This window comes from Chiloscyllium plagiosum, chromosome 36, assembly GCF_004010195.1.
Source record: "Chiloscyllium plagiosum isolate BGI_BamShark_2017 chromosome 36, ASM401019v2, whole genome shotgun sequence".
NCBI classification, from domain to species: Eukaryota; Metazoa; Chordata; class Chondrichthyes; order Orectolobiformes; family Hemiscylliidae; genus Chiloscyllium; species Chiloscyllium plagiosum.
This window is the reverse complement of record NC_057745.1, coordinates 3,693,748-3,708,814: the sequence shown is the minus strand read 5'-3', so window position 1 is coordinate 3,708,814 and position 15,067 is coordinate 3,693,748. Positions and strand designations below refer to the sequence as shown.

Sequence of the window (15,067 nt, the reverse complement as noted above, 5' to 3'; positions counted from 1 at the left end):
AAAACCTCATTAATTGGAAAAAGATACTTTGGCAAAATGTGGCTACAACTGCTTCAGAGACTAGACCCAGCTCCCAATCTCACCAACACTGGCACGCGGAGAATTGCAGTTTTGTTGAATACCCCCAGGATAAGGTCTAGGCTCCCAATGGATTCCAAACAATTCAGAATGTGACCACATCAGGTTAAAAGGAAATACTACAGAAGCCAGGCTTACATTCCCTGGTACGTGAGAACGTTCGAGGGTATCTGATGGAAGACGAATCAGGATATCGAGAGGGTATACGGGATAGATGGAGAGAAACCATTCCCCTGTTGGAGAGACTGAGACATCGGTTCTCGCTGGAAGACTGTGCACCTTTTGGGGGAGAAGGGAGGAGACAGAAAATGGGGCTAGTTTATAGCTCTCTCCCACAGAAAGCAGAACATGGTCAATCAATTAATAAATTTCAAATTTGGGCAATGGAGTTTTGCTAGATGAGAATATAAAAGAATATGGAATAGGAGTACGATCGTGATTGACCTGAAATGGCGTAACAGTGTTGAAGGGCTGAGTTTTCCTCTGAGTGAGAGAGGAAACCAAGCAACAAAAACAAAATCCTGGATGCTGGAGATCTGAAATGAAAACCAAGTGCTGAAGAAACTCAGCAGGTCTGGCAGCTTCTGTGGAGAGAGAAACAAAAGTTAATGCTTTTCTTTGAAGAGAAATCATATTGGACTTGGGAGGCGTTAACTCCTTATTTCCTCTCCCACAGATGCTACATGAAAAAACCAGGGAGTGAGTGAGCAGTAGATTAGCAGAGAAAGCATTCATTTATTTATTTTCACCTGAGTTTAGAAAAGTAACAATGAAGATATATAGTAAAGCACAAATACTAATCACTTCCACACGATAACTCTCCAAAGTATCTATAAACATTCACCCTGGGGAATGGAGGAAGGGCTGTTCATTTGCAAGAAAACATCTTGTGGACAAGTGAAGGGAATCTTTGATTGGAAAGAAATTCTTGCAGCATTCCATGTTCAGAGCTCAAACAAAAGGTTTTAAAAAAAAATTCCATACGGAGACCTAATCTTAATAAAAATGGTTTTCATGAATGAATTCAATGACCATTATCCTAACTGGCTCCAGTTTATTTCTGCATCTCATGGAGGTTAATGTGATGGATTAGCTCTGGTGGTTAGCATTAATCACAGCAGAAATGCAAGCTTCTCCTTTGAAGCATGCCATGGGCAGAAAGTCAAGCAGCCTCAGTGCTGATAATAATCACACAATAACTCATGCCCTCCGAAATTCCCAGTCTGCACTGCGCTCCCAGTCCTGATGTTATCAATCCCAATTGTGCATGGAGAGGGAGAAAAATCACTTTTTTTTTGAAAAAAAAAGAAAGGTTTAAAAATTGATTGTGTGTCTGCATGGAGACAGACAGGCAGGCAAGGACTGGGAGAAATGCAAACAGGAGAAAAGACAGGCCAGTCTCACTCAGAGGCCACCAGAAGTCGCCTTGCCCCAGAAGGCAGCACCAGTAAAACTTGCGAATGACACACGTTCAGTACAAGAGAAACCAGACTCTTCCAAATGGGGACCAGATCTTTCACTTCTAAATACTAGAGTCTTTTTTTGAAGAAAACTATGATTTTTTTTCTTGGGGTCGGAGAGCCTAAGAAACCTCTGCGGTAATGTTAGAACTCAGATGGAAAAGGAAGAGTGAAGGGGCAGAAGGAGGCAACGAGATACATGAGGGATGGCTGGGGACCTGGGGGTGAGAGTTACAGGGCAATGAAGGGGCAGAAGGAGAGGCTGCTTCTGTCAAACAAGACAGTTACAAACACAGCCAACCAAAGTTAGAGGAGACAGTAGCATATTCATGCTGTTGCCGGACCTAGTAATCCGAACTCAGAGTCATGCCTTAGAGATGTGGATTCAAATCCCACCACAGCACCTGCAGGAAATTTAAATTCAGTTCGCAAATCTGGAACATAATGCTAGTTTTGGTAATGGTGAACATGGAGGTTATCAATGTTGTGAAAACCCCATCTCGGATCACTGGAGTTCATTAATAGGAAGGAACTCTGCCGGCCATATGTGGTTTGGACTAAATGAGGCCAGACTGCCCCCTGCACTGTCCTAGCGAGTCACTCAGTTCAAGGGCAATTAGGAATGTGCAACAACCACTGAAGGTATCAGTCAGGCCACGTCCCAATTAAAGAACTGAAATTAGTTCAAAAAGAAAATGCCCAACTTTCTTGGGACATAATCTTCATTGCACATGGTTATATTTCTTCAATTGGACATTAATTTTTAAAAAGTGAAATTGGAAAGGCTTGTATGCAAAATTGGAAACACCCATTTACAACATGAAATTCAATAATCACTTACATAACAAAATCCTGGAAATGTTCATTTCATGTGGTGTTTAATAACAAAGGCCTTGCCAACTGTAAAGCCTAAATTCAAAGTCAACCTGCTCTATTCCAAACAAGATTCTAAATGTTAAGGGTCATTCAGCCACAGTAGTAAATCACAGAATCCCTACAGTGTGGAAACAGGCCATTTGGCCCAACAAGTCCTCACCGAACCTACGAAGAGAAGACCCACCAGCCCCTCTGTAATCCTGCATTTCCCATGGCCAATCCTCATAACCTGCACATCTTTGGATTATGGGAGGAAATCGCAGCAGCCGGAGGAAACCCACAATGACACGGGGAGAAAGTGCAAACTCCACACAGACAGTCGCCCGAGGCTGGAATCGAACCTGGCGCTGTGAGGCAGCAGTGCTAACCACTGAGTCACCCGTGCTGCTACCATAGCAATCAAATACTGGACACGGTTTAAAGGAAGTCACACTTGGTCACCTCACTCGTGCCAGGGCTGCAATTGATAGGTGCACATCCAATGAAAGTCTGAACCATCGAGAACGGGACTTTTCTGATGAATAATGGATTTTGTGTGGGCAGACATGCCTCAAGTTATCTGTGAAGACACTGTCACCGGCAGAGAGTGGACACCCAACTGTGGGGCTAAATCATCCATACAGAGACTGGGAAATGATAGAGAATGCCATCAGGACACTCTCCTGAAACATCAAGAATGCGTACAGTGAGCTGAGATCATCCTATGTTCCAGCTGCTGATCACAAGTCAATGTTTCTTCCTAGAAACTGCACCGTTATTAGGAATGGATGAAAGCATTTCGTCTTTCAAAACTGTTCCACCCTTCAATGAGATCATGGCTGATTCAGTAAGCCAGTTGTACCAACTGATCCAGTACCAACTGCCATTTATGGGAGAAAGTCTTGGGACTTTTACCATTATTCATCAACATGCTTCCAATTTTCACTCTTGGTGATGTCCCCTAAATTCTCTCCATCTACTGCATCCATTCTGCTTTGTATTTCAAAAACACTAATCAAATTCTCATGTAAGCATCCAAATCCCAGGGTATCGTATCCAACAAACCATCCTCTTGATCCAAAATCATCCACAGAGGCTACATACGCATTGTCCCTTTAAAATTAATATGCATGCTTGGCCACTCAAAAAATGTATAAGTACTGTACACTTAGAAAAGAGATTGTTCACACCCTCAGAAAAATTAGGCTGAATGGTATATACAATCCTAGCCTAGTCCTTGTCATTTGACCACTGCAGTCCAGGTACAATTCTGGAACATTCACACTGCACACCCTCCACGATTTGACCACTGGCCTTCAACAGTGTGGGACTCAGAATACAGAAATGCCAGGTGTAAATCACAATGGTCTTCCTCCACCACCTTTAACATTAACCATCACCAACACTTAGTAGCAGCAGTGCGTACCATCTATTAGATACACTGTAGAAATTCAGCAAGGCTTCTTAGACAGCATCTTTCAAACCCGTGACCACTTCCATCTAGAAGGAAAGAACAGCAGTTTTTTGGGAACACCTCCCTCTGCAAGTTCCCCTCCAAACCACTCACCATCCTGACTTGGAAATATATTACCATTCCTTCAGTGTTGCTGAACGACTTCCTTCCTAAAAGCACTGTGGGTATCCCTATAGATACTGTCCCACCTTTTTTCAGGGTAATTAGAGATGGACAATATATGCCAGCAATACCTACACCCCTTTAAAGAAGGAAAATAAATTCAATATTATAAAAGATTATCAGATTTGCAAAGGAAATGTAAGATTTCCCCAAACTCACATGATACAAAAAACTACCAATGCTTTGGAAGACTGATGTTATCTCACCTAAGTCGTTATCTCTCAGTGCCAAGATCCACACTGAGTGAAGAAGCAAGGGGGTTCAAATTAACAATGGTCAGATACTCAAAATGCCTGCACAGCATGTGTACAGAGGTTACCAGAACCAGGTTTATCTCTGAACAACCTCAGATAAAAACACTAATCAAGTCAAGTCTGGAGGGAGCATGAGTGAAAGAGAGAAAGAAATGGCCTGGTTCACAGTGTATGCTAGCTATTATCAGCCTCACAGTAAAGGGTTAAAATAAGCCCCAGGGGTTAATGGGTCAGCTTGAAATCTCTTAAAAACTCCCGCCCTCTTAACTGGAAGTCTGAACACTAGGAGTGCATTAATCACCAAATACGACAGTCTGCTATTACAAGTCTCAGTATCTGAACTTGCACAGTCGGGAGACAACGTATCTGATTTCATGGAGACTGCACTCCATTTTATCGTTATATTGTTCTAGTTAAACTCATTTCCATTACGGAAAACCTCACCAATTCTCTCCGTTAAGATCATAGCATCTAGAAAGTCACATGCTCTTTCCAGTCTGTAAAACGTAATAAATTCTACCCAACCTGGACAGACTAAAAACAGAAAAAATACCAACCAAAAAAAAACTTGACTTGACTTCAAAGGACCAAAAGGAAAAACATTAAGTGCTGTTCAGCTGTAATATAATTGCAAAGAAAAGGAATGATTAAAGTTACAGCCAGCTCGGAGAGCATTCTTTCTGCTTTTGTGTGTTTCTCTCTTTCACTGCAAATGATTATTATAAACTTGGCTGAAAGATCAAGGGAAGCATTAGGCAAACAGATATTTTATTAATATTTATTAAATTGGCTGATTCCTATCCCCAATATTAAAATTCACTGGCAGGGACCTTTAACTACTTTTCTCTTAGAATGATTGGTTACATCTGTATATAGTTAACAAAATAAAAATGCTCCTTAGACTTCAAGTTTAGCTTCTGTCCAGGGTTTACACCTGAAGGTATTAACAACTGTTTGGTACCTAGTCCTGCATAAACCTGGAGGAGACAGCATCTACATGGAATTCACTCACATTTCGTATCATAATATAGTTTGTTCCCATGTCCAACAAGAGAATGTGTGCACATGTACATGGGTGTGTACCCTCAAGAGTTAGTGTGTGGAAGCGGGGAGGCTGCAGAAAGAGTTGGGCAGGCTAGGAGAGTAGGCAAAGAAGTGGCAGATGGAAAACAATGTGGGAAAGAGTAGGGTTATGCACTTTGGTAAGAAGAGTAAAGGCATAAGACAGGTTTCTAAATGGGACAAGGCTTTGGAAATCTGAAGGACAAAGGGACTTGGGAGTTCTAATTCAGGATTCTCTTAAGGTCAACATATAAGTTCAGTTGGCAGTTAGGTATGTAAATTCAATGTTAGCATTCATTTCAACAGGGCTAGAATACAAGGGCAGGGAGACACTACTGAAGCTGTACAAGGCTCTGGTCAGACCGTATTTGGAATATTGGGAGCAGTTTTGGGCCCAGTATCTAAGGATGCATGTGCTGGCCTTGAAGAGGGTATGCAGGAGGTTCACAAGAACAGTCCAAGGCATGAAGGAACAGTTGAGGACTCTGGGTCTGTACTCAAGGGAGTCTCACGGAAGCTTACACAATACTGAGAGACTTGGATAGAAGATATTTCCACTAGTAGGAGAGATTAGGACCAGAGGGCAGAACCTTGGAGTGAAGGGATGACCCTTTAGAACGGAGATGAGGAGTTTCTTCAGACAGAAGATGGTGAATCTGTGGAATTCTGCCACAGAGGGCTGTGGAAGCCAGGTCACTGAATGTATTTAAAACAGAGATAGAGATGTCCTTAATTGGTAAGGGGATCAAGGTTTCAAAGAGTATGCCGGAGAATGGGGTTGAGAAACATGTCAGCTATGAATGAGTAGCGGAACAGATTCAATGGACCGAATGGCCTAATTCTGCTCCTGTGTGTTATGGTCTTGCTATAAAATAAAATTAGACATTGAGTCATAAATACGGCAAACGTTAAGGCCGATGACCAAAAGTTTGCTCATTGACACCTGAATGTAGGAGAGAGCTAGAAGGGTTTAGAGGGGGGAATTCCAGAGCTTGGGGCCCAGGCAGCAGAAAACATGGCCGCTAGTGATGGAACAAGAGGAAACGGAACACACAAGAGGCCAAAAGTGGAGGATAACAGATCTTGGAATGTTATTGGGCTGTAGGCTGTTACAGAGATTGGAGGTGGTGGTGGGGAGGTGGAGGCCTTGAAGGGATTTGATAAAGTGGATGAGATTTTAACAAAAATATATTTTAGGAATTGCTATACCAGGTGCCAATGTGGGTCAGCCTGCACAGGATAGGTGACTGGAACTAAATTCCTAGAAAGGACATAAGTTGGAGGACCAACTACAGAAATTCACCAATGATCCAGAGACACCACCTTCCAAACCCACCATTTAGAAGGACAAGGGCAGCAGATATATGGGAACATCATTGCCCGGCAAGTTCCGCAAGTCACTGTCGTTGGGTCAAAATCCTGGAATTCCCTCCCTAATGGCTTTGAGAGTCTACCCAGAGAAGATGCACTGCAGCGGTTCAAGAAGGCAGCTCAACACCACTTTCTCAAGGGCAACAAATGCTGGCCCAGCCAGTGACTCCCATATCCCACAAGGGAATAGTAAGAGTGCAGGAAGACTCCCGGAGGTGGCGGAACAACCATGTACTGTGATTGAAACTTGAACAATGGCCTTTCTCCTCATCCAAATGCAGGAGCACAGAGGCCACCAATCACTATGATTTTGGTGTCAGTACAATCTGGAACCTTCGGGGTCACATTGCCTGGCACGGTGTCACATGATTCAGGTTCACAGTGATTCATGAGTAAGTGCGAATGTTTCAGAACATCCAGTGAGATAGGAGTGACCTGGTTCACAAGGCTCAGGAACTATTAGTCTAACACTGGCTTAGAGTGCCAGACTCAATTATCAAATCTCTGCTGAGTTAATGGACTACAAGGCAGCACTTAAGGGTTAAGAATAGGGTAGTGAGGAGGCTAAAAAAAGGGGAAATTAGCCAGAGAGCTACCGCCCAAGATTACTCTCTGCAGGAAGGAGTGGGTGAGGACAGGATTGGAATTGCAAGTGATGTCCTCATGGTCAAATGGTGTGCAAAGATTATTCTGTTCCAAACCAATGCTTTGGGACTTTGGGCAAGATTTGTAGGGCTTCACTGGCTCCTACATTGTAGCACAAGGTTCATTTTGACTTTGCAAATGTGGTTCTATTTTGCTGAAGAGCACTGTCTGGCGCCTGGTAAATTATCAATAATTAATTTACATGTGGAAAAAATAGTGCCATCACTGATCTTTCGCAACTTAGTGTTCCAGGTTAGAAGCACAAATCCTGCCAACAACAGACTTGCATAGGGACTAGGAGGCAGCTGTCCTTATACAGTTGTACAGAGTGAATGTTCACCACAATCTTCCTCCCCACACATTCCTGTTGGAGCAGAGCGTGCTTGCACCTCAGTGTCAGCCTGGGCCTTAAAACCACATAACACACAAAACAAACACGGCAAGATAATCTCCTCATTTACATTTCAGGGCATGATAAAGAATTGGTCAGCCACAGTTAGATACCATAATGCCAAAGTCTCCAGATTAGCCACATAGCTAGTATCAATAAACAAAAAAAAGTAACAACATGCATATTCTCATGGATGGACTCTGCTCCACAAACAGGCACCCAGACCCCAGCCACACCACATCGTACACTCCGACTTTTATCACCCTATTGGCAGCTTTATCTTCAGCTAATGAGGCTCCAAACTCAAATTTCCTCCATAAACCTCCCTGTGTCCACCTTTAAGGCACCAGATCTTTGACCAAGCTTCAGTCCTAACCTCTCCTGTGGAGCCCAGTGCCAGATTTTGTTGGAGCACCTAGAGACATTAAAGGCACCAGGTAAATGCAGATGGTGAATCCAAACCATGCTGATGTCAGATGGCTGATGAAGAAGAGTCATCTAGACTCAAAACGTTTGCTTGCTCTCTTTTCATGGATGCTGCCTGACCCGCTGGGTATCCAGCATTTTTTATTTTCAAACCATGCTCATGCTGCTCAAGTAATGCAAGAAAGAGGCAGAGAGCACGTTAATCTTTTTCACCCTTCTCTCCTGTTGGTGCCAACTCAACCCTGATCGATGATTTCTTCCGGTTATCTTCTTGGACATTAGATTTCAACGCAGACTTGAAGCATGATGGCATGCCACAGCCAGGTGCAATGTTGACCTGACATAATGCCAGAGGCCTGTTTCACATCCTCCAACAGGTGCCAACTAGGACTGGAAGGTGGCACCTTAGTTGAATTTATATTCCACCAACTTTGCCCAGGGGGCAGCACTTGTCCAACTCAGATCATTGAATGGACTACAGACTGAGAAATTGTGCCCTGGACCTTTGTTCTCACAAGTTAGTGCCACACCACCTTTGACCAACTGAACCACTACAGATCAAATCGTATTTAGAGATATAATCCAAATTTCCAACCCATTTCCCCCCGCCCCTCCCAAAAAAAAACTAGTTCTAAATGTTGCTAGCAAATTCAGAACCAAACATCATATTAACACATGCCATCTCATGGTTGTTTTCTGCCCACTTAGTCACTGAGAAATGAGAAGGTAGTGTCCTTTAGGGAAAGAAATCTGTCTCCTTAACTGGTCTGGCTCACATGTGATTCCAAACCCAAACCTACATGCTTGACACTTAACTAACCAACAAAGCCCACATCCCCTGAATAAAATAAAGAAGTGGTTACATCACCATTTATGAAATTGCAAACACCAAAGGGGTCCATTAATGCCAATCTTGTCAGTCTACAGTCTCAGTCCATCAAGGTAGAGGTGCTCCCTCCCCTAACTAGCTGGGAGATTAAGGGGGCATGTGAGAGTTAGTTTGTTTATTTTGCAGCATGTCTATCTGACTTGACCCCACTCTCCTATTGATAGCTTTCGTGAAAGGGTCGTGAATACAAACAGAAAATCCTGTACTGGACTCACATGGTAATTTGTCAGGCAGAAACCCCTCCTGGGATTTCATATCAAAAAAGGTCTTTTAGTGACAACTTTACAAGATCAAGTCAAATAAAGCAGACAACCACTTTGCTGCCATTTCTGTCATCAGGCTTACCCAAGGGGGCATAATGTACAATCTCTCTTACTTGGCAATGATCAAGAAATAAAAAGGGTCAATGAAAACAGGGGACGAGGGAAACATGTTACAGCAGCATGTCCCAGCCCTCACTCTCAACCAGAAGAGGATAACAAAGCATTCCCAATCCACAAAATTTCCAACTCTTGATAATACCACCTTCCATACCAAGACAACCCCAAGTTGGAAGTCCAAGTACCAAAACAATGTGGCTCTGAAGTAAAGCTAGTGATCTGAAACATGGGACTCCACTTCCCTCTCCATTGATATTGCCAGACCTGCTGTATATTTCCAAAAGTTCTGTTTCTCTGAAATCAACACAACCTCAAAAAGTCCAGGTAGGATTCAAGGTGGCATCAGCACAGATTTAACACAATAATGGTCACTATTCCATAGTATACTTGCTATATGGATAATAAACCCAACATTATAGAAAATTCCCTTGAATCTTTTCCAGAAGGATGGATCATCTTGAAGCTTTTTAGAGAGCACTATTCATGGTGACTACTGTGATGTCTATCATTCTTAACAAAATGCAGCACCTGAATACTTATTGATTTAATCAGTCTCACTTCCTTCACGTTTACACACTTGAAACATGTTCAAAAAGCTTACCTGAGAAATCTCCAGGTGTGATATTTGGGGAGTTGGTGGCTTCTGTTTCAGTGCAGGATGCTGTGCATTCTGGAGGATGGTAAAAGAGGACAGTCAGGATGCAGGGATTGCAAACGCAGTGCATTCTACACTACTGCACAGGGTGAATTTCACAATGCACTTCCCAAACATTGTATACAATGGCTGTATGACAATGGAAAACAGCCAAATCACACACATTACCCCATTTCTCAAGCATGCTATGATTACCACAGGGAAGCGAGGTGTTGTATTGGATGTGTTTTACAATGCTGTGGGGCAAGAACATCACATGCCACAAATAAAGTTTATAACATTTCAGAGCAAAGTTCATGGGTGTTTAGAATAAATGGAAACCAGGAGAAACTACAGGAACAAAAAAAAAATCTACAAACTTCCAATCTCCAAACATCAAAAGTTACACCAAAGCTCCAGCTCTCAACAAGCGAATATGTATGATCTTCCTCAACCCTAGCTCATTAGCGCTGGTATAAAACCGCATGGCAAACGTCTTTATAATCTCACACTGCTTTCCTCCACATTCTTTTTTAAAAAAAGTAAATTTTAATCAAGAGCTTTTTTTCCCCATGAATGCCACATGAAAACTGTGCGATTATTAGGATTTAAATAGTGGAAGAGTTTAACCCAGGACAAACTGGAGTTTGCCTCAGGACTGATCCTTTGCAACCCCAGCACCACACACTCCCAACCACAGCGTGACTCAATGAAGCTCTGCAGTGTTTGGCAGGCAAACACACAAAATAGCAGCAAAATTCACAAGCTTTCCTGAAAACTACAGGTTTACACTCGGTGGGGTAAATACAAAACTGAACAGGATAAGGTGCAGTTACTGTAGTCAAACACAATTAAAAATCCCTGCAAGCTGGATTAGTTCTGTCTTAACAAAGCTCTTACTTTTAAACACAGAAAAGCTTGGAGATTTTTTTCCCCTCCTCCCCCACATTGTCCCTCCTGAAGCCCAGTCCCTTAGTTTTCAGGTTACTTGGATGATCCATTCCTAATCACAAATAAAATATTTTTAACATGTTTAATCAGAGCATGGATTGTCTATCTCTTGCTCACAAAAATGACAAGCTTTTGCTGAATTCATAGCAAACTGTTACCGATGGCACATGTTTATTATAATACTCTGGTCTAGCCACTATTCCCTCAAACTAATACCAACATTTTTTTTAAAAAGTCGTAATTTTAGACATATTTAAGAACTTACCCAGTGGCTTTTCCTCATCACTTGTAGAGAATCTCGAGTAAGGAGGAGGTGGAGAGTCTGAAAATGATGACATGGGAGTTAAAAACAGAAAGAAAAAGTGGAGAACGAGAGAGAAAAAAATCCTTTCTCTGTCTTGGGAAAGGTTTAAGTGTAAGGAGAGTGAGCTTGCAGTAATTGCCTGGATGTTCAATCGTCAGATGAGCGAGAGAGCCAGGCTGGCGCCAGACATATGCAAACTACATATTATTACCACTCCTTCACCTAAATAGCTTTCGAACTTCTTAGGAAAAAGGAGGAAAAAAAACACGAGCTGAAATCGATCTCATTTCAAAGGGATAATTCCAGACCTCAATCTCCTCCCACTAGAGGAGGAGAGAGAGAGAAAAAAACTTGAGATTAAAATCGCATTCGCTGGAATCTAGTCCGGTCTGTACTATTAAGAGAACTTTAAACCTTTTCTTAAAGGAAAAATTACAACACGAGATTACTACAACTTCCTTAAAAACAAGGGGAAGCGTTTGTCTTTGTTACAATAGTAAAAGGGAGCCTGAAATTGACTCGCTCAGTCTGCAAGAGCGAAGGAAACATACAACTAGGTTTTGTTAGTGCTAACAAAACGTTACAATTGGTTAGATTAAAGCCGTTTTCCATATAAAAAAATAGATTTCTTTGTGGGTTGGAGGCCAATTAGGGAGGAAACTGCAACTGGTAGCAACATTTTAAATACTTTTTAACATTGTTTTCTTAAAAAAATACACGAAGGACATATACAGGTGAAAGACCGAATTTGCATCAGTGACATTAATATGAACGTTATCATGTCACGCATTAATGATTCTCAGCTATTTTCAAAATGCAACAGGACTTCAGACAAGGCATGGGGCCTGTGTTTTTTTTGTCTTTAAAGCGATAGTGGTACCCCTTTTCCCCCCCCCCTTTAAATCAGGGCCTCTAAAATAGTTTAGAGCTGAAAATGTGTTGCTGGAAAAGCGCAGCAGGTCAGGCAGCATCCAAGGAACAGGAGAATCGACGTTTCGTGCATGAGCCCTTCTTCAGGAATGAGCCTCATTCCCGAAGAAGGGCTCATGCCCGAAACGTCGATTCTCCTGTTCCCTGGATGCTGCCTGACCTGCTGCGCTTTTCCAGCAACACATTTTCAACTCTGACCTCCAACATCTGCAGCCCTCACTTTCCCCTCTAAAAAAGTTTAAACACCATTCAAAGTTGAATTAACTGTTCCCCCATCTTCTTTGTATTATTAAATTCTCAATCTGGCCAAACTGTTTCCCTTGGATTATAAACGGCGCTTAAATTATTTATTAATGATAAAGGTGCTTCCCCCAAGTTCAGGAGTCTCACCATTAGAAGTAAGTAACCGAGTTAGAAGTGCTCAGTTGGCTAATTGCTATAATGTGGTGCTGAATGATCACAAGGTTGGGGGCGCAATCCCGCATTGGTTATTCCATGATGACCACCTCTTCATCTTTCTCACTTCCCCCATACTTAAGGAGTGGTGTTCGCCCACCCCCAGATATATGAACAGTTGTTTCTCTCTGTAAGGGAGAAAAGATGACTTTGGTTCCCTGTGATGAGTAATCTCACTCAGTGTTAAGATTGAGCCCTCCACTATCATCTGATGAAGGAGCGTCGCTTCCAAGTAAACCTGTTGGACTATAACCTAGTGTTGTGTGATTTTTCACTGAGTAGCTGGTCAGCCTGAACTCAGATCTATCTATGAACACCCCCGCCCATGCACTCCCCAGGACTTGCAAACCCCACTGAAAACCAGGGTGTGAAATCTAAATCACTAACTGTAGATGGAACAATGGTGAGGAATGAAATCCAATCCTAACTCTCCATGAAAAGAGGAACATGAATTCAAATGTAACACTTTTTTAAAAGCAAATTTAAATCCAACACTCGCGAGAAATTCAAGTTTTATCCAAGAAATTGGACATGGCAAAAGAGGCGTACCCAGAGCGGAATCCTCCTTTTGATGTTTAACGTATAAAAGGGTTCAAATCTCCAGTCTTTTCCCTTAAACCGTTAGCCACTCACCAAGTGATACACATTACACACATTCACATCTCGAACGCCTCGTTCGCTCGTGATTCTGACACGGAATAAACAGACAATTTGGAATGCCTGGAACATGTAATTTTTTTTTTGAGACAAGTGTCCACAATTTCATAGTTTCAGCGTGAACGTTGCTTGCCCGGAGGAAGGGGAGAAAAATCACGAGGCATACATCAAATACTATGGAAGTTACAAACTCCCATTTTATTTCAGAACTGATTTTGCCCCGTCTGTAAGTAACTACCCTTTCCTCCTATCTGCCCCTCCCCACCCTAGGCCAAGAACTCCCAATCTCACCTGTTCCAAAGCCCTGCCATTGTTGGAGCTGCATTTACTACACAGCATTCTACTTTTATGAATGACTGAAACAGGCATTCCGCTTTCACATGGCTGAAATGTTACATCCACTTCATGTGAATGACTGAAATGAATGAATCCGCCTGGGCCCCAAAAGTGACAACAATTTCTGTCCTTCAAGTGTTTGAAATCGACATTACGTATAGTCTGCATTTTTTCAAGATAGTGTATTATAAACACATTCCAAACTCCGTTTGTACATTGAGAGACTGGGTTTTGCAATGATACCAACAAATTATAGGATCTCATTTGAAACTAATATTTTTAAAAATTGATTTCACACGAGTTTTTTATTGGGGGGTGAGGGTGATTCTAAATGCGTTCACTTATGTCACACACTGAAGCATTCAATCGTTTTCAAAATGTGACATCTTAATGAAGGTAACCCACATCTCACGTGCCTCTTTGCAAAGTCTGGAGAGAAGCAGCCGTGTACAAAGGTGAAACCTTTCACAAGGAACAGGAGTTTATACCTGGTTAAAAGCGCTAAATGCGGGCCTCAGGTGAGAATTGGGAGTTCTCATCTTCTCTCCCATCACCCACAATCCCAGCCCATCATCACCCCCTTCCACCTTCAATGAGAAAAAGTTTGAATACATAAAAGGCGATGGACGCCTCAAGATTTTGTTTAAACTGCATGTGTGGGGATTAGAGTGGTGCTGGAAAAGTAAAGCACATCCGAGGAGCAGGATGCTGCCTGACCTGCTGTGCTTTTCCAACACCACTGTAATCTAGACTCTGGTTTCCAGCATATGCAGTCCTCATTTTTGCCTGGATGTGTGAGCATCTGAGAGATAAGGGAGAGAGAGAGAGAGGACTCACCTGGTCCACAGAGTCTGCTGAAATGATAAGGGTTGCAGCAAACGGTGGAACTGTCTGTGTTCCGGGCGAATCCCTCGCAGGAGTACAGTCGCTTGAGTTCAAAAAGATGCTTGAGGTCAGGCCAGCGGAAGAGTCGACAGAGTAAGACCTGAGGGGCCAGTGTCTGCTTGCCGAGCCTCAGCTCGCTCTTGGCCATGGGCACACAGGCGGTGTGTAAAGCACCGCTGCTCTGCACCGCCTGGCTCAGCACCTCCAGCGGCTTCTCCTTCAGCCTCTTCAGCAGCGAGTGAGTGACCGACTTCAGCTCGTTTAGCGATCCGGCCAGGTCACTCCAATCGTCCGCCTCCTGCCCATTTCCTCCCGTTACCCGGCTCTGCCAAAGTCGCCGCACAAGGCCCGACCGTTTAGACCTGAACATACGACGGTTATAGACGGAGTGGCCGGGGAGGGAGGGCAAGCTGAAACGCTGCAGCTTGGCAATGCCAGTCTGTCTCTGCCCTCCTTGTCCTAGGCTG

The 15,067-nt window shown here is 42.9% G+C and overlaps 1 protein-coding gene across 1 annotated transcript in view; it reads right to left on the bottom strand.

Annotated features, from left to right (window-relative positions):
- smad6b (SMAD family member 6b) overlaps nt 1-15,061 on the bottom strand; it is a 58,431-nt gene extending 43,370 nt beyond the window's left edge. The window contains exons 1-3 of the mRNA XM_043677170.1: nt 14,553-15,061; nt 11,298-11,354; nt 10,049-10,117 (exon numbers count right to left, since the gene is read on the bottom strand). Of these exons, the coding sequence (XP_043533105.1) occupies nt 10,049-10,117; nt 11,298-11,354; nt 14,553-14,970 (544 nt within the window). The 5' untranslated portion in view covers nt 14,971-15,061. The remainder of the gene's footprint in view (nt 1-10,048; nt 10,118-11,297; nt 11,355-14,552) is intronic.
- Between the last annotated feature and the right edge of the window lie 6 nt (nt 15,062-15,067).